The sequence below is a fragment of the Camelina sativa genome, chromosome 11, assembly GCF_000633955.1.
Source record: "Camelina sativa cultivar DH55 chromosome 11, Cs, whole genome shotgun sequence".
Taxonomy (NCBI): Eukaryota; Viridiplantae; Streptophyta; class Magnoliopsida; order Brassicales; family Brassicaceae; genus Camelina; species Camelina sativa.
In genome coordinates, this window is record NC_025695.1 from 17,026,051 (window position 1) to 17,053,893 (window position 27,843).

A 27,843-nucleotide genomic window follows, 5' to 3' on the forward strand; every position below is an offset into this window, starting at 1 on the left:
TTTTAATCCTCAAATCTTTCTTTTTTCTCACCGAGGACGGTGTGATTTAAGTCTGGGGGGAAGGATATTCCATCCTATACTAATGCTACTTTCTATTTTGTTGACTTGAGACCTTTTTCCACTTTTTACATCAATAATTTTGACGTTATTATCGAGTCGCATTTTTTTTAATTGAGTCAAAACTAGTAGGGGATTATGATATTATTCTAACGGTTTATTTGATTTGGATTAACACTCTTATGACTCTTGATTATGCTTGGCAACAGAACCGAAGTTTGGAAAGACTGTGAGCCGACTCAACAATCCCCCAAGTCCTTATTCGATGGATATTCAGATGATCTAACGTTGTCTCTAACTTTTATAGGACCTAAACCGGACTTAATTATCTAGCCCTGGGAATTGGTATACATTGGACTAGATCTCTAGATTCAAGCCACACAAGACATTGCACTTCTTCAAAAGTATGTTCCCCTCTCTCTTCCCTTCAATACTCTAAAAAAAAGAGAAAGAAAAGAAAAGAAAAGAAAAAAATAAGGATATAGGTAGCAAAGAAGTGAGCCAATGGATGTAGCGTAAACCCGTGCATACTTTGGATTTCATGGAAGCCTGTCCAATATATNACCACCGCCGAACTCTAAGACAATTTTTGGGCAACCATTAAAATTCTAGTGTCGACACAACATCATTCCATCAAGGTGACATTGTTCTTAAACCCTACACTTTTCCTTATGATTTTTAATCCTCAAATCTTTCTTTTTTCTCACCGAGGACGGGGTGATTTAAGTCTGGGGGGAAGGATATTCCATCCTATACTAATGCTACTTTCTATTTTGTTGACTTGAGACCTTTTTCCACTTTTTACATCAATAATTTTGACGTTATTATCGAGTCGCATTTTTTTTAATTGAGTCAAAACTAGTAGGGGATTATGATATTATTCTAACGGTTTATTTGATTTGGATTAACACTCTTATGACTCTTGATTATGCTTGGCAACAGAACCGAAGTTTGGAAAGACTGTGAGCCGACTCAACAATCCCCCAAGTCCTTATTCGATGGATATTCAGATGATCTAACGTTGTCTCTAACTTTTATAGGACCTAAACCGGACTTAATTATCTAGCCCTGGGAATTGGTATACATTGGACTAGATCTCTAGATTCAAGCCACACAAGACATTGCACTTCTTCAAAAGTATGTTCCCCTCTCTCTTCCCTTCAATACTCTAAAAAAAAGAGAAAGAAAAGAAAAGAAAAGAAAAAAATAAGGATATAGGTAGCAAAGAAGTGAGCCAATGGATGTAGCGTAAACCCGTGCATACTTTGGATTTCATGGAAGCCTGTCCAATATATATATATATATATATATATATATATAAAAAGAAAAAAAAAAAGAAGAGAAAAAGAGCAAGGATCTATTAAAAAAATGATATCCTAGAATATTAGGGAGAAATAGATTCCTTGGAAGTGAGAAAAGGGAGAGGAAATGAATCATACAAAGAAAGTCTTGGCTTGAAGAGAGTCAACAAGCCATTGATCGATTTTCCTTTGGTAAGATTTCACTTTTTATTATTGCTTTAATTTATGTAAAGAGATTACAATGGAGATTTTGGAGACTCTAAAGAATTGTGGGGTCAAGGAGCGTTGATGATTCTCATGGTGGATTACAAATTGAAGTTCCTAATGTCAAGGCGAAGAAGAGTGCAAAGACGATATCCCCAAAGATAAGTGAATTCCCATTATTTTCAAAACCTCTTTTCCATGNTAGCCCTGGGAATTGGTATACATTGGACTAGATCTCTAGATTCAAGCCACACAAGACATTGCACTTCTTCAAAAGTATGTTCCCCTCTCTCTTCCCTTCAATACTCTAAAAAAAAGAGAAAGAAAAGAAAAGAAAAGAAAAAAATAAGGATATAGGTAGCAAAGAAGTGAGCCAATGGATGTAGCGTAAACCCGTGCATACTTTGGATTTCATGGAAGCCTGTCCAATATATATATATATATATATATATATATATAAAAAGAAAAAAAAAAAGAAGAGAAAAAGAGCAAGGATCTATTAAAAAAATGATATCCTAGAATATTAGGGAGAAATAGATTCCTTGGAAGTGAGAAAAGGGAGAGGAAATGAATCATACAAAGAAAGTCTTGGCTTGAAGAGAGTCAACAAGCCATTGATCGATTTTCCTTTGGTAAGATTTCACTTTTTATTATTGCTTTAATTTATGTAAAGAGATTACAATGGAGATTTTGGAGACTCTAAAGAATTGTGGGGTCAAGGAGCGTTGATGATTCTCATGGTGGATTACAAATTGAAGTTCCTAATGTCAAGGCGAAGAAGAGTGCAAAGACGATATCCCCAAAGATAAGTGAATTCCCATTATTTTCAAAACCTCTTTTCCATGATTTAGTTTGATTATTTGCTTGAGGACAAGCAAAGTCTAAGTCTAGGAGAGTTGATAACATCATTATTTTACCCAATTTAGCTATGGTTTTAGTATGCATTTAGGAAGAGTTTGACATGATTTCAAAGCTTTAATGTCTATTATCAAGTATTTTAGGTTTCAAGAAGGTTTTACAGGTTTTATAGCAAAAAGGACCAAAAGACAAAGAAAATACATTTCAGGAAAGATTCAGAGCTTTACAGTACGGGCAATGTTTGAAGAACTTCTACAACTTATATTTCGACGTACTTGGTGTCTATGGAAAGCTGGAAGAGTCATCTTTCTCCTCAAAGTGGAATCAAGTCAATCCATTCAATCATCCAGAATTTATGCCCAATTTACCGAAACGTCTTATAAACCGATGTAAGGAGAACCATTCAGTCAATGGGCTTTTTATTGAAGGCCTGACCAGCGACCACCACGGCGGCCCAGTCCAAGCCTTCACCACGTTCTAGAACATTCATACGCCGCTCTCTTGCCATGCACTTAACAAGAAAAGACGTTTCTACCCTTACAAAACCCAATAAATACTTTTCTAAGCCCTAAGGTTTAGGGTGTGCCTTCAAAGTGCCTTCACCGAGCAGCCAACAGATCACGACCAGAGGAGCAGCCGACGACCTGAAACCCTCTTTTTTCCCTCTCTTTGAAGCTTTGAAGATCCACCAAACTCTTTTCTATTCTATTTGCTTTGCTCTTTGTTTCTAAAGAAAGAAGATCCTACACTTTGTTTGATAATCATTGAAGTAATATCTAAATCTCTTTTCTCTATTTATTCTTTTATGTTTATGAATTGTTTAAACCTTGCTTTGATGATTCCCTTAAACATGCTAGAGTAGTTTTCTAGTTGGGTTTAAAAGGATAATCAAATGGGGAAAATGATCTTAGTTTAGGTGGCAACTTTTAGGGTTTGTTAGATTTGTATTCTTGTTTATTCTATACTTTAATTCTACGTCTTTGCTTAATGCTTTAAGTTAGCCTCATGAACTAACTATGATCTAAAGTGTGTGTGCTTTGCCAAAAGCTTGCATGTGTGCTTGACCTAGCTTAGATGTGTGAGGAGTCATAGGAAGCACATACCCCTTACCTATGGAATCTCATGAATTAGAATCGAACCTGCTTAACATGCTTTGATCTATGTGTCGTTGCCTGCAACAGTTGAGTCTCGGAGTATAGAGATCTTTGACAGTTAGCTTGTGAACTATAAGTTAACGGTTCATTCGTGTTTCGTAGTCTGAGTTTTAGATAAACAAACTAATCCTAAATTTTCCTAGATAGATAGATCATTGAACCCCTATGATTCTCCTTGATGCCCAACGCTCGTTTTATTATTTCACTTGCTTTTTATTTACGTTTATTGCTTACTTACGACCGTAACAACCAAAACCCATTTTTATTGAGTCCTAGCCTTACATCTCTTCCGATGGATTCTCTAAACAACAACTCTCTCTCTGTGGGATCGATCCTTAAATACTACTACCGATTAGCTGTGCACTTGCAGCAGTTGTGTGGTCTTTTAAGGTAAAAGATTTGAAGTGATAAAAACCACGCATATCAAGTATGGACAAAACGACTTTGTATCTTGGAGGAGTATCACCGAAAAACAGTGAAATATTGGGCAATCGTTATAGTTTTGGCTTGGGACAGCTCCATGTTCGATATCTCGGTCTCCCCTTAATACCTCGAACACTCACTACAGCGGATCTTTCCCCTTTATAAGACCAAGTCCGAAACAGAGTTAAAACGTGGACGGCACGCACCCTCTCTCCTTTGCAGGTCGTCTTGATCTCATACGCTCGGTGATATGGAGCACGGCAAGTTTCTTGATGAGTTCTTTTAGGCTTCCAAGGGAAAGTATTTGATAGCTGAATAGTATATGTTCTGCTTTTTTATGGTCAGGTCCGGATTTGAATACCAAGAATGCCAAGTTGTCCTGGTCTGATGTGTGTAAACCAAAGTGTGAAGGTGGTTTAGGACTGAGATCGTTGAAAGAGACAAATGATGTTAGTTGTTTAAAGTTGATATGGCGGTTGGTCTCTGGAGGGGCATCGTTATGGGTCCAATGGTCTCAAATGAATTTATTTAAGGATGGATGTTTCTGGTCGATTAAACCTGCATCACTATCGGGTTCATGGATGTGGAAACGTTTGTTGAAGTATAGAGACTTGGCAAAAACTTTTGTTAATGTGGAGGTGAAAAATGGGCTCACACATCGTTCTGGTATGACAACTGGTCGGCTAGCTCAAGGTATATGTTGGATAAATTTGGTCCAAGAGGCATGATTGATTTTGGGGTAAGAGAACATATGACTCTCCATGATGCATGGCACAGTCGGAGGAGACGGGGTCACCGTATGGCATTGTTAAATGACATCGAAGATGCTCTGCATCAAGAGTATCAGACTAGAACCACTTCTCAGTCAGATCGTGTCTTATGGCGAGGTAAAGGTGATGCTTATAAGGACACATTTTCTACTAGAGACACCTGGAACCATATAAGAACAACTTCCAACCTAGTTTCTTGGCATAAGGATGTTTGGTTTGCTCATGCAACACCAAAATACTCTTTTTGCACTTGGCTTGCAGTACACAACCGTCTGTCGACAGGGGATCGGATGGTCGCATGGATTAATGGTTGTAATGTGAGCTGTGTTTTTTGCTCTGTTCTAGTAGAGACGAGAGACCACTTGTTTTTCTCATGTCCATATTCCGCTGCAGTTTGGTCAGGTATAGCACAAACTCTATATAAGACTCGATTCAATACTTCTTGGTTGTCGTTGCTCGACGTTATCTCTGGAACTCAAGCTGATCGGGTGTATGGTTTTTTAATTCGATACACGTTCCAACTTACCGTTTACTCTGTTTGGCGGAAGAGAAACGCCCGACGGCATGGGGAGGTTCCTACGTCTGAGCTAACTCTTATTGGCTGGCTCGACAAGCAAATTAGAGCTCAACTGCTAGCTATTGAACGAATGGGATATCAACGCTATGCTATGGGTCTTCAGTCATGGCTGGCAACAAGATACTAAGGCGATAGTTTATACTATGATAAAAACTGGTTTTTTTGTTCTAATTCAAATATTCTTTCAAATCAAGCTAATGTAAAACGCTATTTTTCTTTGAATATATTTTAACATTTATTCAAAAAAAACAAAAAAAAAAACAGTTGTGGAACCCAACAGGAAAATTACCAGAACTCTGGTGTCACAAGATAGCAGCTGTAAACGCAACAGGAGAATTGAACACGAGAAGAATCAAGCTGGAAATGAAGATGATGTGGCGTGATTATGTATTAAATTTTGTTAAGTGTACTGTGTACGTCCTTGAGTGGCGGCCAAGATACTTACGGATCAAAAAAAAATATTGTGAGAATAATTTGGCGTCTAAGTTTAGCACATGTAGGTGATGTAATGAGTATTACTTTTACGTATAATATATATTGTTGGCTAAGTTAATGGTGAGTAAACAAAGAGTGAAAGCATAGTTGTTGTTGTACAGTGAATAAGGTAGTTAGGAATTGCTCATAACGACTCGTGTTGACTCCATGTAAATCTAATTAAGTAATTTTGGGTTAGGTAGATTAGGAATTACTCATGACGTGTAAATCTCATCATTCATACAAATATTTTAATTGTACTACTCAAAACGATGATATAGAGATGACACACCATAGACACGTAGACACGGGTGGATGATGTAAGATTTTAAGTATGAGGACCTATATATATCCGATGAGATGAGATGAGATGAGTCCTCTGTGTGCCACATCATCTACGGTTCAAATCCCTACATTTCCATTCACATGGACATGGGCTGATTCACATAATTCCAAATAAAGATATAAAAATGTGAAAGGAAGATAATCACCAGAGGGTGAAATTAGCCAAATCTTTACTATATAATTGATATAGACTCAACGTCCAAATCATAGAGTAAAAAACGCAAAAGAAAAGAAAGAATAATAATAACCGATGGAGGCGATGAAGGTTGAAACCATCAGTAAAGAAATCATAAAACCATCTTCCCCAACGCCAACTGATCTTCGAACTCTCCAACTCTCTATTTATGATCACATCCTCCCTCCCATTTACACCGTAGCCTTTCTCTTCTACACCAAAGATGATTTGGTCTCTCGAGAACACACTTCCCACAAACTCAAGACTTCACTGTCCAAGACCTTGACCAAGTTCTACCCTCTTGCCGGAAGAATCAACGGAGTCACTGTAGACTGTAACGACGAAGGAACTGTCTTTGTCGAAGCTCGTGTCAATGAATGTACTCTCTCTGGTGTTCTGAGATCTCCGGATTTCAAAGCTCTCCAACAGTTGCTTCCTCTAGACATCGTCGAAAACCCGTACGAGGCTGCTGCTACGTGGCCTTTGCTGATGGTGAAAGCAACTTATTTCCAATGCGGAGGCGTGGCCATTGGAATCTGCATCACTCATAAAATCTCGGACGCAGCCTCCATCTCCACGTTTGTTCGGTCTTGGGCAGCCACGGCTCGAGGAGAGGACGATGCTGTGACGGGAAATCCTGAATTTGCCGCAGCCAAATTTCTATCCACCAGCTAACGAGGCCTTTAGGCTTCCAGTGGACGAACAAGCCAGCAAGAGAAGCAACATCACGAAGAGATTTGTGTTCCCTGCGTCTAAGTTCGAAGAGCTCAGGGGAAACGTAGCTAGTAAAGAAGCCTTAGACCGACCTACGCGGGTGGGGTGTGCCACTGTGCTTCTTTGGAAATGCTTCGTCGCAGCTGCATCCTCAAAGAAATGTGATCACAAAGTGCTGATCCAGCTCGCTAACTTGCGCTCTAAGGTACCTTCCCTTCAAGAAAGCTTGATTGGGAATGTCATGTTCTCTTCTGTGGTCGTGAGTATTGGTCGAGAAGAGGAAGTTAAAACTGAAGAGGCCCTTAGGGACTTACGGAACAAAAAGGAGGAGTTACGAATTGTGATCGAAGACATTGATGGGTCATCTGACTCATCTTCCGTGACCGGATCTAAACTAGCACATTAGATGCTCACTAAATATTCGCAGTTGAGCTCTCACACTCGAACCCTACACCGTGAGTAGCTGGTACAAGCTACCACTTTACGAGGCTTGCTTTGGATGGGGATGTCCAGTTTGGGTTGTAGGAAATGTGGCCCCCGAGTTTGGTAACTTGGCCATTCTGATGGATTCCAAGGACAGACAAGGGATTGAAGCGTTTGTCACCCTTCCTGAAGAGAACATGTTGTCATTCGAACAGAACCCAGATCTGCTTGCATTTGCTTCCCTGAATCCTAGTATTTTGGTTTAAATTCTGTACTCCAACTTACTGTTTCCTGAATAAAGAGTTGAATCATTGTCTTCGCGCTGTGCTACAAGAAATGTAACGTATAGGAAAAATAACTTGAAGGTTTTATTAACATAATTTCTCTCGTGGCATAACGTAACGTAATGCAAATTACATACTAAACCCTAATATTTTATATTAATTTATTGTACCATCAAAACCGAACCAAATTCAAACCAAACTATACCTGAAATATTTGGTTACACTAAATTAAAATTAAACAGAATTACAATATATGGTTCTCTTGTGGAAAAGTCAAAATTGGTAACGCTTGCACAAAAGCGATAGAGATCTCCACAAAATGCGATGGAAATAAAAGGGAAGAAAAGAAGGAATGTAAACACGTGGTTCTGAGCTAGTTGAGCTTTAATTTGTGTAAGCGTTGCCAATTTTGAATTTTCTACAAAGAGTAAGCGTTACCAAGTTTGCATGTCAACATGGAACTGAAATTTAATGTGCATAACGACACACATTGTTTGTTATTTGTCACATGTCTTACGTACGCTCCTCATTTGTTTTCACTGTCCCAAGTTTCACGTTCACATGCAAACTGATCCCTAAAGCGGTGACTTGGAGAGCTTAGAGATTTTAAAGCCGGCTTTTGGGGCACATACCTAGGAAGCGGTTAGCGTAGGACCGCTCGCTCTCATATTTGATTAGTGCTACCACGTTTGACTATACTGTACGTACGTGTCAAACTTTTCTTTCTTTCTCTAACATATTTCAAAAATTCCAGCAAGGCTGAGGAAAATGTCTAGTGACTAGTACATGTATCCTGAACCAGTGATCGGACAAAAAACTAAGAAGCTTAAAAATGCACTTAACGACCTAATTAAAGGGATTATTTATATGAACAAAGAGGATTCAAAAGTCTACTGAAACTGATGTCTATCAATTCAGCAAGTGCATAATAAATGACTTATATTATGGTTAAGAAAAGATATTAAAATAAAGATAATGAGTCCTCATTTTACCTTTAAAATTTCTTTACATACCAATTTTCTTATTAATAAATACATGTACTTTTCACATATATGACAAAATTATCGAATATTTAATCAAACATATTATTTTTGTAAGATTAATTATTTTGTAGTTCATTGTGAACTTTTTGCTCCAATGGTATGTTCTATCCATAGTGATTAGGATCGTGATGCATAATATACATATGGTCACCACGACTTATCAGGTCAGCTACAATCCGTAGGTTCTATTTCCAATATTTGAAGGTACGTTGTAAATGTAATGGGTATTACTATTACGTATAATATATTCAAGATTTGATCTACGCAAGTTCTTTGGATAGATGAGATATTTCACACACACATATATATTATTAAATCATATATGGTGTTATTAGGTGATACAAGTGACCCTTTCTTTAACAAAATAAAAGGATACAAGTGACCCTGTATGCTGTATCTAGACAAATAATAGCAAAAATGGCCATTTGCAGCTTAGCGAACTCATTCTTCTACACATAGCCTAGAAACAACGCCAAAGAGAATGTAAGTTTTGGAGAGAACGACCTTCGTCAATTGGGCTCGACATGGGCTGAGACTAAATCCTAAAGGGCTAATCGTTATGAATGCCACTATTGAATGGTAAACTATCACTCGATCGATGACTGTGGTTTGGAAATAAAAAATATATACTGTAACATTATTAATCTTCGAATTAGCTAGTAATATTGAATCTATACATTCTAATCTTACTAATTCCAGCAAATTAATAATCTTAACAAACCTGAATTTGAATAAAATTTCAAATCGTAACTAACCTTACCATAACTTGTATAAGTGGTTTGTATTATTGTGGTCATTATGTCACCATCCGGATTCAATTTCGTATAATGCATGTTGTAAAAAATAAAATAAAAAGTAGCCATCTAATTTTTATTACAAAACCTAACTAGTATATCCACCTCATTAATCTAATGAATCAAAACACCTAATCTTGGATTTACCAAACTAATTGAGAGAGATAGAGTGGGCTGGCCAAAAACCATCACTTTTTCCATTAAGACTAAGCTAGATCAATATAACTTACTTCATTGTTGGTAATTCATATCTACTCTAATTTAGTTAGGTATATCTACAAATATTTATTGTAATGGGTTCAACTTTAAATTGTGTACAAATCAAATTCTATATTAGTGTGTATATATATGCTTCCTCAGCGCACTAGTACACATCATGTAAACACACACATTCATATCCGTAAAAAGCAAGAAAGCTCACAAGCAAGCTCCTCCAATGGCGGATTCAAACTCTTCTCTCCTTCCTCTTAGCGAAAATATCTCACACAAAAGCTATGTTTTGAGAATTGTGGATCTCACGATTCTCGGCCTTCTCTTTTCTCTTCTCTTATACCGAATCTTACATATGAGCCAAAATGATAATGTTTGGCTTGTGGCTTTTCTCTGTGAATCTATTTTCTCATTCATATGGCTGATTATTACCTGCATAAAATGGAGTCCTGCTGAAGATAAACCCTATCCAAATAGACTTGATGAAAGGTACCATTTTATTTACAAATAATGAAGCTATACATTTAAAACCCCTATAATTTCATATTATTCAAACAATGATCCATATAATTTCATCCAAATAAAACAAGGATTTACATGTTTAAAATTCTACAGTCTCGTCTTAAACAATTAAGTAACATCATTCATTTCTATGTTATCATCCTCTTCTTCTTTTTTTTTTAATTTCAGGGTTCATGACCTTCCTGCAGTAGATATGTTCGTTCCCACGGCAGATCCCGTTAGGGAGCCGCCAATTATTGTTGTGAACACTGTGCTTTCGCTGTTAGCTCTGAATTATCCAGCGAATAAACTAGCGTGTTATGTATCAGACGATGGATGTTCACCTCACACTTTCTTCTCACTTAGAGAAGCTTCAAAGTTCGCCAAGATTTGGGTTCCCTTCTGCAAGAAATACAACGTTAGAGTTAGAGCTCCTTTTAGATATTTTTTAAACCTTTGGTCGTAACAGATGATTCGGTATTCATTAAAGACTGGGAAATGACGAAGGTGAGTTTGACTATTGGCATTTGGGGTTGTTTAAAATAGAACTATAGAAGGTCCTGATTTTTAAAAACAAACTCAAACTGGCTTGTTCTGCCGGTCCAAGTGTCCAACCGGAAACACTCCTTCCCAAGTTTGAGTTTAGATACAACCACACTTTAACTGAACATGTAAGAGGATGACACATCTGAAACGAGGAGTCCACAAAATTTAAGTCACCATTCTCTGATTATTAACTACGTTTTTCTCTTTTTGTTTTCATCTCTTTGTTTCTTTATATTACAAGTCGATAAAAAGAAAGAAATTGAAGTAACTAACTTAACATTTAAATATTTTGTATATGTTGTTTCCATGTTATATTTAGGAGATTTTTATTTATTCTGTTTACTTTTTTATTATTATAAAGAGGGAGTATGAGAAGTTATGCAGAAAAATTAAAAATGCCATTGTTTGGATGCAGATGATGATTTTGAGGCTTTCTCAAACACAAAACCAAATGATCATTCAACTCTAGTTAAGGTATTATTATATTCAAGGAAACTATATGCCAAAACATTTTTTTTTTTTTTAAATATCTACTCTATTGTTCTGCACATATTATAAGGTTTGATTATAACGATGATTGAAATCCTGTCTAATGTGTCATGTGAAGGTGATATGGGAGAACAAGGCAGGCGTGGGAGACGAGAAAGAAGTCCCTCATCTTGTATACATTTCAAGAGAGAAACGACCAAATTGCCTTCATCATTACAAAACTGGAGCCATGAACTTTCTGGTTAGTGATTTATCTCAGACACCTATTTTCTTTTTTCTCTCTCTTTAGTTTCAAAGTAAGTACATAAGTTGTGACCGGCCTGTCATGGTTACAATATTAATTGGTTGAAATATAGATTAGTATTCATCCAGCATACGTACGTTTGATTAATATGACTTAAATTACGTACCTCGAAATAGTAGGAGTTTTCGTTAAATATGAGGATTACAAAAGAAATGACGAGCTTCGATATATTTTCAAGGAAGGTAAAATAGTATAAGAGAACTATACTTACATATAACAATAACAGTATAGCAATCTTATATAATAAAGAAGGTTTTTTTCTAACTTTGCCTAACAATGTTACATTTGACACTCTATTTTGTGACATATGTCATTCTCATTAATTTTAAATTTAACATTCTATTTTTTATTTGATGTTATTTTATTTGTATCTTATGTGGTGTATGGTTTGTTAAAAAATATATAATTGTTGTGTAGTTTGCTTTCTGATTTTTTTTTCAACATTGTTACAAAAATATATTCCTTCCATCTTTTAGTTTTAGCACCTAATATATTTCATAATAAAATCATACACCATAGAACCTAAAAAAGAAATACTGATTGCTAAAAAATAAAAACAAACTGAAACCAAATAAAAATAGAAAATGGTTTCATACTTTTAAAGTAAAAACTGAAACCAAATTAATTTATGATAGACTAATTTAAAAATATAGAAGATTTTCTAATATATATCACATTATATTCAATAATCATATATAATGTATTAAAGACACAACTCAAATTTGTTTTTAATAGTATTCTACAAGTTACTGTTTGACTGTTTTTAAAACATATGTACTAAAAAATGGTATCATAACATAATTGTTTTATCTCCCCCATAAAATAAGAGAAAACAATTGTTTCAAAATTAAAGTATTGTTAATTATACTATTTATTTTAAAATAATTAGAAATAGAGACAATTGATAGAAGAAAAACATATTTATATTAAATTTGACACACTTTTATTTTCATCAATTTTATAAAAAAATTAGTTAGACTTAGAGTATAAGATATTTGTTTGTGAAATCGTTTCAATCAATTATTTTAAAATTTACTTATCATATTTTAAAATTATTTGTTGTTAACTATTACTTTTATATATCAAAATAAAATTAATATATAAGAAAACATAATTTATCTATCAAAGTAAGGTCTTACACCTTTTTTCTTAGAATACTTATCAGTTTTTTTCCCAAAAAAACCTACTATAAATAAATTAATTTATCTTAATTATTTAACGAACATACAAAATTTAATTAACTTTGCTGTAACTAATTGTCATATTACTATAAAATGGTTTCATACATTTCAAAGTAAAAACTGAAACCAAATTAATTTATGATAGACTAATTAAAAAATATTAAACAGTTTCTAATATATTAAAAACTCACATTATATTCAATAATCATATATATTGTATTAAAGACACAACTCAAATTTGTATTAATAGTAATTTATAGGTTACAGTTTGATTGTCTTTAAAACATATATACTAAAAAAAAAAACATAATGGTATCATAACATAGTTGATATAACAGAAAACAATAATTTCAAAAATTAAATTATTGTTAATTATACTAGAAATAGAGAAAATATATAGAAAATAAAAAAATATATATTAAATTTCACACACTTTTCTTTTCATGATTTTTTTATAAAAACTGGTTAAACTTATATTATAAGATGTTTGTTTTGTGATATCGTTTTAATAAATTATTTTAAAATTGACTTATCATATATTAAAAATATATTTTTTTAACTATTACTTTTAGATGATGACAATAAAATTAATATATAGGACAACATAAAATTATCTATCAAAATAATTAAGTAAGAACTTACATTTAGATTCTATCAAAATAATTAAGTAAGAACTTACATTTTTCTTTCTAGACTACTTATCAGTCTTTTATTTTCCAAAAAAGAAAAAAATATAAAAAAATATAATTTATCTTAACTATTTAACGAAAGTACCATATATAGTTTACTTTGCTATAAGTAATGGTCTTATTATTATAGTAACATACTGTTTAAATAATTTCAACAATATATTGTAATCAAAAATATTTAGTAATATATACTTTAACGTTCCTCTTTTTCATGACCCTTCTAAAACACTATATAACATATATAAATTATAAATTGTAGTTGAATCGTAGTATTATAAATATTATTTTTTAAGACATATATTAACAATTACATCTGTACATTTCATATATAATTGAATAGAAACTTCATTTTATATTAGTTAATAATGCATACATAAACCACGCATCGAGTGGGCTACTTTCTAGTATTGAATATAATAAATTAAATTTCATATTTATGTCTTTAAATTCAATTGAAGTAGTATTAACGACTACGAATCTATTGATTGTTGTTGTAATAATCAAAATATTATGAGCCTAATATTTGAACAGTTAAGAGTGTCAGGGTTGATGACAAATGCACCATACATGTTGAACGTAGACTGTGACATGTATGCCAATGAAGCAGATGTGGTGCGACAAGCAATGTGTGTATTTTTACAAAACGCAAAGAATTCAAACCATTGTGCTTTTGTTCAATTCCCTCAAGAGTTCTATGATTCTTACGCCAACGAATTCTCCGTCCTACAGTCGGTGCAATCTCTCCCCTTCTTTTACATTTTTTACTTGAACTTTTGATCACTTCAATGTCATCTATAGACCGATGTTTACTCTTTGTTTATACGTTAAAATTAAGTATTTGGGAAGAGGAGTTGCGGGAATCCAAGGACCGATATATTGTGGCTCTGGATGCTTCCATATTAGAAGAGTTATTGTTGATGTACGAAACCGACAATATTAATAATACGAATCTTAATGGGAATAAATCGGAGCTGGTCCTTTTTTTTAACGTAGAATTGAAGTGAGGGTTTACGGAAAATAACAATCAAAGGGCTAAGCGCAATTAATACGAAAATAATTGCTCTTCTCTCTCTAATTGCCCAAAAATTGGATCCCTTCTCTGACAATGACATTTGCTATATATAGTGGGCCAGTGACCTAGGGCTTCCTCTGCCTTTCTGTAAAATGACAATTTTGCCCCTGCGGCCAGATGGACCAGATCCATAACTTCAGGCCCAAAATCTCTTGAGAATCTTCTGTTTGGGGCTTTAGGAATGTTGGGGGCATAGCTCATATCCAACAATGGTCCCCCCCTAGTCCGATGTGCGATGGCTTGCTTGAGCCCGTCGGATGCAGCTTCGCGTCTCTAGATCCGTCTTGCAGAAAGAACAGGAGACTTTAAAAGCTTGAAGGCCTTCCGGAAGGTTCCTGGATGAATAATGCGTTGCGCATGTTTATCGAAGCATCTGGGAGATTCAGGGATGAATAGTGCGTTGCGCACGTTCTACTAGGTCTCTCGGGTTTTAAACGGGAGTTCTTGCGTGTTCTGCACCCTACCCGAGGCACGAGAAGTGGAGACAGCTTAAAAATTAGGGTTTTCCTTTTCACCTCGGTCAACGCGCTGGTCCCCACTATATATATTTGTCTCTTTGACCTAATTTTACTTCTAACTTTCTACTCCTCTCCAAAAAGGTAAAACTTCTTCTCCTTCCTTATCTCTCTTGGTATGTTCGGCTATGGTTTCGCCGGACTTGTCTCCGCCGCCGCCGCGGAGGGTCCTCCCCTAGCCGCCTCAGGCCTGCGCCGCCGGTTCCTCGTCCGTTGATGAGGTTGGTTCGGTCCGCCGGTGTCGCCATCTTGCGCTCCGGATCTGGGCCTCCGTCGCTCCTACTCCTCCGTTGCTCCACCTCCACACGCTCCCTGCCGGACAGCCGCTCCCCGACCAGCCAGATCTGGCCGAATCCGCCGATTGCTTCTCGCCCTGGCGCGCCACCGTGCTCGTCGTCCGGACCAGGACCGTTAGGCGTCCTGGTCCCGCCTGCCGTGATGTCGTGTGTCGTCATCCGGACCGGGACCGTTAGGCGTCCTGGTCCCGCCTGCCGTGATGCCGTGTGTCGTCATCCAAACCAGGACTGTTAGGCGTCCTGGTCCTGCCTGCTGTGACGCCATGCCTTGTCGTCCGGATCTGGACCGTGAGGCGTCCTGATCCGATCCCCACCCGAGATGCGTTGATGGCGTGCACTGGACATGCGGTGGAGATTGACGTTGCACTTGGTGAGATGGTGGTGCGGTGTGCCGCGGCGAGGTGGATTACTTGGTGGCGAGATTGACATGGGGCATGCAGGTTTTGATACGAGGCGTGCTGGTTTTCATTCGAGGCATGCTGGATTCTTGGGCGAAGTAGTGAAGAGGTGAGCTCCAAGATTCGCGGTGGAGAGGTGGAGATTCTGTAGGTAGAGATTCGAATGAATGTTGTTGGAGAGATGGGCTCCGTACGGTAGTGGCGAGGTGGAGACGTGCTTGGTGGTTTCTCGGCGATGCGTAGGCGAGATTGATGGTCCTGCGAGATGTGATGGCGAGCTNTATATCACATTATATTCAATAATCATATATAATGTATTAAAGACACAACTCAAATTTGTTTTTAATAGTATTCTACAAGTTACTGTTTGACTGTTTTTAAAACATATGTACTAAAAAATGGTATCATAACATAATTGTTTTATCTCCCCCATAAAATAAGAGAAAACAATTGTTTCAAAATTAAAGTATTGTTAATTATACTATTTATTTTAAAATAATTAGAAATAGAGACAATTGATAGAAGAAAAACATATTTATATTAAATTTGACACACTTTTATTTTCATCAATTTTATAAAAAAATTAGTTAGACTTAGAGTATAAGATATTTGTTTGTGAAATCGTTTCAATCAATTATTTTAAAATTTACTTATCATATTTTAAAATTATTTGTTGTTAACTATTACTTTTATATATCAAAATAAAATTAATATATAAGAAAACATAATTTATCTATCAAAGTAAGGTCTTACACCTTTTTTCTTAGAATACTTATCAGTTTTTTTCCCAAAAAAACCTACTATAAATAAATTAATTTATCTTAATTATTTAACGAACATACAAAATTTAATTAACTTTGCTGTAACTAATTGTCATATTACTATAAAATGGTTTCATACATTTCAAAGTAAAAACTGAAACCAAATTAATTTATGATAGACTAATTAAAAAATATTAAACAGTTTCTAATATATTAAAAACTCACATTATATTCAATAATCATATATATTGTATTAAAGACACAACTCAAATTTGTATTAATAGTAATTTATAGGTTACAGTTTGATTGTCTTTAAAACATATATACTAAAAAAAAAAAACATAATGGTATCATAACATAGTTGATATAACAGAAAACAATAATTTCAAAAATTAAATTATTGTTAATTATACTAGAAATAGAGAAAATATATAGAAAATAAAAAAATATATATTAAATTTCACACACTTTTCTTTTCATGATTTTTTTATAAAAACTGGTTAAACTTATATTATAAGATGTTTGTTTTGTGATATCGTTTTAATAAATTATTTTAAAATTGACTTATCATATATTAAAAATATATTTTTTTAACTATTACTTTTAGATGATGACAATAAAATTAATATATAGGACAACATAAAATTATCTATCAAAATAATTAAGTAAGAACTTACATTTAGATTCTATCAAAATAATTAAGTAAGAACTTACATTTTTCTTTCTAGACTACTTATCAGTCTTTTATTTTCCAAAAAAGAAAAAAATATAAAAAAATATAATTTATCTTAACTATTTAACGAAAGTACCATATATAGTTTACTTTGCTATAAGTAATGGTCTTATTATTATAGTAACATACTGTTTAAATAATTTCAACAATATATTGTAATCAAAAATATTTAGTAATATATACTTTAACGTTCCTCTTTTTCATGACCCTTCTAAAACACTATATAACATATATAAATTATAAATTGTAGTTGAATCGTAGTATTATAAATATTATTTTTTAAGACATATATTAACAATTACATCTGTACATTTCATATATAATTGAATAGAAACTTCATTTTATATTAGTTAATAATGCATACATAAACCACGCATCGAGTGGGCTACTTTCTAGTATTGAATATAATAAATTAAATTTCATATTTATGTCTTTAAATTCAATTGAAGTAGTATTAACGACTACGAATCTATTGATTGTTGTTGTAATAATCAAAATATTATGAGCCTAATATTTGAACAGTTAAGAGTGTCAGGGTTGATGACAAATGCACCATACATGTTGAACGTAGACTGTGACATGTATGCCAATGAAGCAGATGTGGTGCGACAAGCAATGTGTGTATTTTTACAAAACGCAAAGAATTCAAACCATTGTGCTTTTGTTCAATTCCCTCAAGAGTTCTATGATTCTTACGCCAACGAATTCTCCGTCCTACAGTCGGTGCAATCTCTCCCCTTCTTTTACATTTTTTACTTGAACTTTTGATCACTTCAATGTCATCTATAGACCGATGTTTACTCTTTGTTTATACGTTAAAATTAAGTATTTGGGAAGAGGAGTTGCGGGAATCCAAGGACCGATATATTGTGGCTCTGGATGCTTCCATATTAGAAGAGTTATTGTTGATGTACGAAACCGACAATATTAATAATACGAATCTTAATGGGNGTTCCTCTTTTTCATGACCCTTCTAAAACACTATATAACATATATAAATTATAAATTGTAGTTGAATCGTAGTATTATAAATATTATTTTTTAAGACATATATTAACAATTACATCTGTACATTTCATATATAATTGAATAGAAACTTCATTTTATATTAGTTAATAATGCATACATAAACCACGCATCGAGTGGGCTACTTTCTAGTATTGAATATAATAAATTAAATTTCATATTTATGTCTTTAAATTCAATTGAAGTAGTATTAACGACTACGAATCTATTGATTGTTGTTGTAATAATCAAAATATTATGAGCCTAATATTTGAACAGTTAAGAGTGTCAGGGTTGATGACAAATGCACCATACATGTTGAACGTAGACTGTGACATGTATGCCAATGAAGCAGATGTGGTGCGACAAGCAATGTGTGTATTTTTACAAAACGCAAAGAATTCAAACCATTGTGCTTTTGTTCAATTCCCTCAAGAGTTCTATGATTCTTACGCCAACGAATTCTCCGTCCTACAGTCGGTGCAATCTCTCCCCTTCTTTTACATTTTTTACTTGAACTTTTGATCACTTCAATGTCATCTATAGACCGATGTTTACTCTTTGTTTATACGTTAAAATTAAGTATTTGGGAAGAGGAGTTGCGGGAATCCAAGGACCGATATATTGTGGCTCTGGATGCTTCCATATTAGAAGAGTTATTGTTGATGTACGAAACCGACAATATTAATAATACGAATCTTAATGGGAATAAATCGGAGCTGGTCCTTTTTTTTAACGTAGAATTGAAGTGAGGGTTTACGGAAAATAACAATCAAAGGGCTAAGCGCAATTAATACGAAAATAATTGCTCTTCTCTCTCTAATTGCCCAAAAATTGGATCCCTTCTCTGACAATGACATTTGCTATATATAGTGGGCCAGTGACCTAGGGCTTCCTCTGCCTTTCTGTAAAATGACAATTTTGCCCCTGCGGCCAGATGGACCAGATCCATAACTTCAGGCCCAAAATCTCTTGAGAATCTTCTGTTTGGGGCTTTAGGAATGTTGGGGGCATAGCTCATATCCAACAATGGTCCCCCCCTAGTCCGATGTGCGATGGCTTGCTTGAGCCCGTCGGATGCAGCTTCGCGTCTCTAGATCCGTCTTGCAGAAAGAACAGGAGACTTTAAAAGCTTGAAGGCCTTCCGGAAGGTTCCTGGATGAATAATGCGTTGCGCATGTTTATCGAAGCATCTGGGAGATTCAGGGATGAATAGTGCGTTGCGCACGTTCTACTAGGTCTCTCGGGTTTTAAACGGGAGTTCTTGCGTGTTCTGCACCCTACCCGAGGCACGAGAAGTGGAGACAGCTTAAAAATTAGGGTTTTCCTTTTCACCTCGGTCAACGCGCTGGTCCCCACTATATATATTTGTCTCTTTGACCTAATTTTACTTCTAACTTTCTACTCCTCTCCAAAAAGGTAAAACTTCTTCTCCTTCCTTATCTCTCTTGGTATGTTCGGCTATGGTTTCGCCGGACTTGTCTCCGCCGCCGCCGCGGAGGGTCCTCCCCTAGCCGCCTCAGGCCTGCGCCGCCGGTTCCTCGTCCGTTGATGAGGTTGGTTCGGTCCGCCGGTGTCGCCATCTTGCGCTCCGGATCTGGGCCTCCGTCGCTCCTACTCCTCCGTTGCTCCACCTCCACACGCTCCCTGCCGGACAGCCGCTCCCCGACCAGCCAGATCTGGCCGAATCCGCCGATTGCTTCTCGCCCTGGCGCGCCACCGTGCTCGTCGTCCGGACCAGGACCGTTAGGCGTCCTGGTCCCGCATGCCGTGATGTCGTGTGTCGTCATCCGGACCAAGACCGTTAGGCGTCCTGGTCCCGCCTGCCGTGACGCCGTGTGTCGTCATCCGGACCAGGACCGTTAGGCGTCCTGGTCCCGCCTGCCGTGATGCCGTGCCTTATCGTCCGGATCTGGACCGTGAGGCGTCCCGATCCGATTCCCACACGAGACGCGTTGATGGCGTGCAGTGGACATGCGGTGGAGATTGACGGCGCACTTGGTGAGACGGTGGTGCGGTGTGCCGCGGCGAGGTGGATTACTTGGTGGCGAGATTTACACGGGGCGTGCCGATTTTGATACGAGGAGTGCTCTTTTCTATTCGAGGCGTGCTGGATTCTTGGGCGAAGTAGTGAAGAGGTGAGCTCCAAGATTCGCGGTGGAAAGGTGGAGATTTTGAAGGTAGAGATTCAAATGAATGTTGTTGGAGCGATGGGCTCCGTACGGTAGTGGCGAGGTGGAGACTTGCTTGGTGGTTTCTCGGCAATGCGTAGGCGAGATTGATGGTCCTGCGAGATGTGATGGCGAGCTCGCACATGTGTTCGATTGGCGAGATGGTGTTNTCTTTGACCTAATTTTACTTCTAACTTTCTACTCCTCTCCAAAAAGGTAAAACTTCTTCTCCTTCCTTATCTCTCTTGGTATGTTCGGCTATGGTTTCGCCGGACTTGTCTCCGCCGCCGCCGCGGAGGGTCCTCCCCTAGCCGCCTCAGGCCTGCGCCGCCGGTTCCTCGTCCGTTGATGAGGTTGGTTCGGTCCGCCGGTGTCGCCATCTTGCGCTCCGGATCTGGGCCTCCGTCGCTCCTACTCCTCCGTTGCTCCACCTCCACACGCTCCCTGCCGGACAGCCGCTCCCCGACCAGCCAGATCTGGCCGAATCCGCCGATTGCTTCTCGCCCTGGCGCGCCACCGTGCTCGTCGTCCGGACCAGGACCGTTAGGCGTCCTGGTCCCGCCTGCCGTGATGTCGTGTGTCGTCATCCGGACCGGGACCGTTAGGCGTCCTGGTCCCGCCTGCCGTGATGCCGTGTGTCGTCATCCAAACCAGGACTGTTAGGCGTCCTGGTCCTGCCTGCTGTGACGCCATGCCTTGTCGTCCGGATCTGGACCGTGAGGCGTCCTGATCCGATCCCCACCCGAGATGCGTTGATGGCGTGCACTGGACATGCGGTGGAGATTGACGTTGCACTTGGTGAGATGGTGGTGCGGTGTGCCGCGGCGAGGTGGATTACTTGGTGGCGAGATTGACATGGGGCATGCAGGTTTTGATACGAGGCGTGCTGGTTTTCATTCGAGGCATGCTGGATTCTTGGGCGAAGTAGTGAAGAGGTGAGCTCCAAGATTCGCGNATTCCTTTTTTTTTTTGTTATTGCTAACTTGGTTGCTTTATGAGCTTGGTCATTCGTACTTTTATTGATGATTTNTTGTTGGAGAGATGGGCTCCGTACGGTAGTGGCGAGGTGGAGACGTGCTTGGTGGTTTCTCGGCGATGCGTAGGCGAGATTGATGGTCCTGCGAGATGTGATGGCGAGCTCGCACATGTGTTTGATTGGCGAGATGGTGTTCTCGCAGAAGTCTCGTTGAGATAGGATGCAGTACGCAGGACGCGATATGCAGTACATGGCGCGCAGTACGCGGGTCGTGGTGCGCAGTATGCAGTACATGGTATGTAGTACGCGGGACGCAGGGTGCAGTGCGCAGTATGCAGTGCGCAGTGCGCGGTACGTGGTACGCAGTACGTAGTGCGTAGTGCGCGGCACGCAGTATGCAGTACATGGTACGTAGTACGCGGGACGCAAGGTGCAGTGCGCAGTACGCAAGACGCAGTATGCAGTGCGCGGTGCGCGGTACACAGTACGCAGTACATGGTACGTAGTACACGGGACGCAGGGTGCAGTGCACAGTACGCAGGATGCAGTACGTAGTGCGCAGTGCACGGTGCGCGGTACGCAGTACGCAGTACGAAGGACGCAGTACGCAGTTCATTTGGTTGTGCTCGTTCTATCGGGAACCTATTGCGCTTTTGGTGTCCTGTTGCTTTAGTACTGACTGGTTGCTTGGTTGGTTTTGCAAGGTTTCGCGCAATGGCATCCGGAGATGATGTCTTTGGAGATGTTCCAGAAGAGCTTGGGTACGACCAGTATCGCGCGTTTGAGAGTGGCCTCGACGAAATCGAGATTTTGGTGGAAAGGTGGCGAGGTGATACAGCGAGGAGCATACAGGAACGGCGTGGTATTGAGGCACGCATACGAAATGGCGAGATGACTTAGCTTGACATTGCTAGGTGCATACGAGGAAGTTGTGGCGTTGAGGCGTGCATACGAAACGGCTAGATTGTTTTTGTGATTGCACCTAGACGTGAAATCATGTCGTGAAGATGATCTTGAGCATTTCCCGGAGTTTGTTATCGGAGACACCGACGAGACTAGTCAAGAGTGATACGTCTTCTAATTATCGTTTTTTTTTTGTTATTGCGAACTTGGTTGCTTTATGAGCTTGGTCATTCGTACTTTTTTTGATGATTTTCACGCAAAGGTTTATTATTGCTGATTTTTGTCGTGCAAAATTAGATTATTGCGAAATTACCCTCAAAATAGAGATGCGACGTTTTTCTTGTTTACAGGGCATATTTTGCAGTGCAGGACGTCTCCTGGCTTATCCTGGATATTTTTTTCCCCGAAATGTCTTGAGTAGACAAGACGGACTTGTCGTACTGTTTTAGGTGCGGTACGCATGACAGGCTTACCCTGTGGGTGCTGCAGGAATTACGTGTGTGCGAGTCGGGGTCTCGGCTTACTCACTCCGCTTCCTGCTAGCTCATTGCGAGTTTGGGCTCGGCTTAAAATGTCCTACCGAAGTAAGGACGTGGATTATTTCACCACTGCACTCATGCGGAGCGTGTTTAAAATCGTACACCTGGCCAGGGCGAAAATGTGCAAGCTAGGTGCGGCTTTTGCTTCCGGCTTATCCCGTGAACTCGATATTGTCGAGCGTGTGATGATTTTTTTTTTTTTATAGTTTTTTTGTAGATGTTCTCGTTGCGCCAAATGTGGCAAGTATTGGTCCTTGATGCGTGCTAGTGAATGTGCGGTGTTTGCCGGCGGCGCTGTCTGGTGAGGTTGAGGTCGAGCTGACTGCTTGCACGAAACTTGCTGCGTTTGTTGTTGCGAGATTGCAAGGCCATGTCACGTTGGCGAGATGGTGAGATTGAATTCTCCGGTGGTGAGATCAACACTTCTCCGTATGGAATCGTTGGCGAGCTCAATGCTTCTCCGTATGGCAAGCTCAACACTTCTTCGTATGGAATCGTTGGCGAGCTCAACATTCCTCTGTATGGCAAGCTCAACACTCCTCCGTATGGAATCGTTGGCGAGCTCAATGCTTCTCCGTATGGCGAGCTCAACACTTCTCCGTATGGAATCGTTGGCGAGCTCAATGCTTCTCCGTATGGCGAGCTCAACACTTCTCCGTATGGAATCGTTGGCGAGCTCAATGCTTCTCCGTATGGCGGGCTCAACACTTCTTCGTACGGAATCGTTGGCGAGCTCAACATTCCTCCGTATGGCAAGCTCAACACTCCTCCGTATGGAATCGTTGGCGAGCTCAATGCTTCTTCGTATGGCAAGCTCAACACTTCTTCGTATGGAATCGTTGGCGAGCTCAATGCTTCTCCGTATGGCGAGCTCAACACTTCTTCGTATGGAATCGTTGGCGAGCTCAACACTTCTCCATATGGCGAGCTCAACACTTCTCTGTATAGAATCGTTGGCGAGCTCAACACTTCTCCGTATGGCAAGCTCAACACTTCTCCGTATGGAATCGTTGGCGAGATGGTGTGACTTGCGTCATTCGCGGACAGACTGATTGTCAGCGAGCTTGAGAAGTTAGCGAGCTGCAAGGTGACCTGCTTAAGGGTTCACGAGATATTGTGATCGCGAGATGCTGTCAAAGGTGTTGCATTTGATACTTGGCATGTTTGAGGGCTGATGAGGTCGAGATTGTGGCTTGATTGAACTTCCTGTGAGCCCAAAGGGTCGTTGCGATGTCGCTGTTACGGGATATGCGTGCGAGATCGAGATTGTATTTGGGTGTGGAGAATATCGATGATTGTTCGTTGCGAGTAACAAGTGCTTGCGTATGGGTGTGGTACGCATGATTAGATGATGTTTGTGTCGTCCAGGGTGCGAGGATAATTTGGGTGTGATTGGTTGGAGCGACGCGCGTAGCGCCTACGGCTTCACGGTCGGTTGGATTGATGCCAGCGGCTACACGAACGGGGGCGTAGCACCTACGGCTACACCATTGGTTGGAGCGACGCGCGTAGCGCCTACGGCTGCGTGGTCAGTGAGGGTTGCGTCTTCGACCATAGCTACTTCGGTCCTGTCGACGCCTTGGAGCTGGTTCGTCCTCGCGCGGGTGCGCCCCCGTATGGTGCGCCTGGGAGACTTGACGCCGGCCGCGGAAGAGTCGACGCCTTCGTCGCTGGAGAGATCGGTGTGAGACATGCTTCTGGTTTTCCGAAAACACCTATCTTCAAATTCTATTCGTCAAATGAAAGGATTTCGTCTAGCCCCACGGTGGGCGTCAAATTGTTGATGTACGAAACCAACAATATTAATAATATGAATCTTAATGGGAATAAACCGGAGCTGGTCCTTTTTTTAACGTAGAATTGAAGTGAGAGTTTACGGAAAATAACAATCAAGGGGCTAAGCGCAATTAATACGAAAATAATTGCTCTTCTCTCTCTAATTGCACAAAAATTGGATCACTTCTCTGACAATGACATTTGCTATATATAGTGGGCCAGTGACCTAGGGTTTCCTCTGTTTTTCTGTAAAATGACAATTTTGCCCCTGCGGCCAGATGGACCAGATCCATAACTTCAAGCCCAAAATCTCTTGAGAATCTTCTGTTTGGGGCTTTAGGAATGTTGGGGGCATAGCCCATATCCAACAGTTATGTACGGATTGTCAACGGACGATTTAGAAGACAACGGAAGTCTTTCTTCAGTTGCTACAAGTAAGTATTAGAAACCGTAAGAGATTTTCATATATTCCTCGACAACATTCTACTTAAAATATCTTAAAACATCATATAATGTATTACTTTTAATATATTTGTTTTTCCAATCTGGTGTGCAACAGTGTTTGTTTTAGTTTTAAATGGTTTTTTTCTTAAAGAACCCTGAAACTTCTTTTTTCTTTTTTTTTGGAAGTCTACTTTCAACTGCAAAATATGCAACCAAAACTTTTTTGAGTTGTAATAAACCCGTATACAATTTTAATATCACTCAAGTATATGTAAAAAGAGGGAACCAGATCCTTCACCGACAACACTACAGTTTCATTAAACCCGTCTTAGAACAATTGGTAATAAGTTTGTGGTGTTGTTCGTAATGTGGAGGGTTTGGATCTCTCATTTTATAGTATCTTCTTCGAACTATTTCATCTTAGACGTAGTTTCAAGAGATAATAAATACTTTATTCTTCACACTTTCATTTTTCATTATTCTAGTAACATTCCTATACATTCATTTAACATTCAGTTCATTTGTTATTCTACTGTTCAACTAATATTCAGTTATTTCACTATGCATACATTAAATCATTAAAGTCTTTCGGAAAAAAAATCCACTCTTTAGCACTTAAGTCCGTTTTAACCGGGACTGGCCGGATCAACTTATAGAGTTTATTAAAAAAAAAAAGTTCATTAAAGAGTTGTTATTGTTATTTTATTAAGGGGAGTTTTTGGCTGAGGAAAGTTTAGTGAGGAAATATGGGACCTCTAAAGAGCTCCTAAAATCGGTGATGGATGCATTACAAAGAAAATCAAATCCCCAAAGTAGCCTTACAAACTTCATTGAAGCGGCTCAAGAAGTAGGGCATTGTCACTACGAGTGCCAAACCAGTTGGGGCAACGTAATACTAGCTTCTCATTTTAATCAGTTTATTCTAAAATCAAACATATCACGAAACATTAACGTGTCCTTTCCTTGAACTTATGAACCTTTTGCCATAGTAATGTATTTTTCTATATAAGTCATGCAGCTTGGTTGGTTATACGGTTCAGTGGGAGATGATATAAAGACAAGTATTGAAATCCATACGAAAGGATGGACTAGCTCATTCGTTTCTCCGGATCCACCTGCGTTTCTTGGATCTACGCCATCGGTAGGACTAGAGACGATAGTCCAACAGCGACGGTGGGCTACGGGAGCGACTGAAGTACTTTTTAGCAAACAAAGTCCGTTGATCGGTTTTCGCCGGAAAATAAAATTCCGACAACGGTTAGCTTATTTTTGGATTCTCATGTGTATAAGGTCAACCCCTGAGCTCATTTATTGTCTCTTGCCTGCTTATTTCCTACTCCACAACTCTACCTTATTTCCCAAGGTGTCTTTCTCTCTTTGAATATAGTTTAGTTTATATTATCATAAAACTAATTTGAAGAAAAAGTTAATTATTTTCTTACATCTTTTTTTTTGTGTGGGATTTTATTAGGGACCTTGTCTAGGCATAATAGTGACACTTGTGGGGATGCATTGTCTAAACAGTCTATGGCAATTCATAAAACTTGGGTTTTCGGTACAATCGTGGTATGTCTCCCAATCACTTTGGAGAATAATAGCCACTAGCAGTTGGTTATTTAGCATTCAAGATATCGTACTCAAGCTTTTTGGAATCTCGAAAGTAGGGTTCGTAATCGCTAAAAAGACTATGCCTGATTCAAAATCAGTAGATGAGTCTAAAACATCACAAGGAGAAGATGATGGGCCAATATCAGACTTAGGCAAATTTGAATTTGATAGCTCGTGTCTTTTCATTCCCGGCACATTTATTATGTTAGTGAATCTTGCTGCTCTAGCTGAGTTTTTGGTTCGTCTACTACAGTCGAGTTGTAGTCATGGAGGAGATGGGTCGGGTTTTGCGGAGGCTTGTGGATGTATTATGGTGGTCATGTTGTTCTTTCCATTTCTGAAGGGTTTGTTTGAGCATGGAAAATATGGTATCCCATTGTCTACACTTTGTAAAGCTGCCTTTTTAACAGTTTTATTTGTTGTCTTCTCGGTGGCAAAGTATTGTGGCGGCGATATGGTTTGTTTGTTGTGCAACTAGCACAACAGGTGGAAATCCACTTGTATGTAGAATTTACGTTCTATTTATGTAGAATTTTAATTTCTACGAAATTGAAAATAAATATTTTATACTTTGTTTAATGAAAATTATAATACATTTACTCGTGTTCTAAGAGTGTTAAAAGACATATTCTTTAGTTTTTTTTTTCATATTCTGTGAAAATTAGAAAGTACATTATGATGTACTTTGGAACACTTAAAATAGGAAACTGAATATTTCGAGTCTTTTTAGGTTTCGTCTTTATGCTTGAGAATATAGGATAGTCATAAACCAAACAACGCTTTGTAGGAATTAGGATACAAACTTCGAGTACAACGAAACCAAATAACCAAAAAAAAAGAGAGAGTTAACTTCTAAATTCTAGTCAATCCTAATTCAAAAGAATCAACGACGATTGTCTGCGTATTGGCCAACGGATGTCGATAAGTTTCTCCAAAACATACTAAAATCTAAAAACACACGTCTACTAGCTCAGATTTTCTCTTTGTACTAATAAAAGTACATTACTACATAAACACAGTTGTGTCTACAAATTCAAGACAGAAAAAAACATAACACCATAACGATAACATACACAACGTAATTAAAACACAGTAGCTAGGCTATACAAATTCCCCCCCCCCCCCCCCCC

At 38.4% G+C, this 27,843-nt stretch overlaps 3 protein-coding genes and 1 pseudogene across 4 annotated transcripts in view; 3 read left to right on the plus strand and 1 right to left on the minus strand.

Annotated features, from left to right (window-relative positions):
- LOC104728062 lies at nucleotides 6,179-7,791 on the plus strand (annotated as a pseudogene).
- Nucleotides 9,988-14,471, plus strand: LOC109127633 (cellulose synthase-like protein B6). Of its 2 annotated transcripts, XR_002034176.1 has the most exons (5): nucleotides 9,988-10,295; nucleotides 10,497-10,814; nucleotides 11,269-11,327; nucleotides 11,461-11,583; nucleotides 14,048-14,471. XR_002034176.1 is itself a non-coding variant. In XM_019232660.1 (2 exons), exons 1-2 carry the CDS (start codon nucleotides 10,033-10,035, stop codon nucleotides 10,771-10,773), a joined length of 540 nt encoding a protein of 179 aa, XP_019088205.1. In that variant the 5' UTR covers nucleotides 9,988-10,032; the 3' UTR covers nucleotides 10,774-11,043. The 2 variants fall into 2 exon arrangements, 1 of the variants encoding a protein (XP_019088205.1); XM_019232660.1 differs by lacking the exons at nucleotides 11,269-11,327; nucleotides 11,461-11,583; nucleotides 14,048-14,471 and having other exon boundaries at nucleotides 10,497-11,043.
- Nucleotides 25,826-27,191, plus strand: LOC109127295 (cellulose synthase-like protein B5). The gene is made up of 3 exons (XM_019231884.1): nucleotides 25,826-25,994; nucleotides 26,124-26,468; nucleotides 26,577-27,191. The coding sequence occupies exons 1-3, from the start codon at nucleotides 25,884-25,886 to the stop codon at nucleotides 27,189-27,191; spliced, it is 1,071 nt and encodes a 356-aa protein (XP_019087429.1). The 5' UTR covers nucleotides 25,826-25,883.
- LOC104728064 (UDP-glycosyltransferase 71B5-like) overlaps nucleotides 27,702-27,843 on the minus strand; it is a 2,138-nt gene continuing 1,996 nt past the window's right edge. Inside the window, exon 2 of the mRNA XM_019231885.1 lies at nucleotides 27,702-27,738. Within this exon, the coding sequence (XP_019087430.1) occupies nucleotides 27,702-27,738 (37 nt within the window). The remainder of the gene's footprint in view (nucleotides 27,739-27,843) is intronic.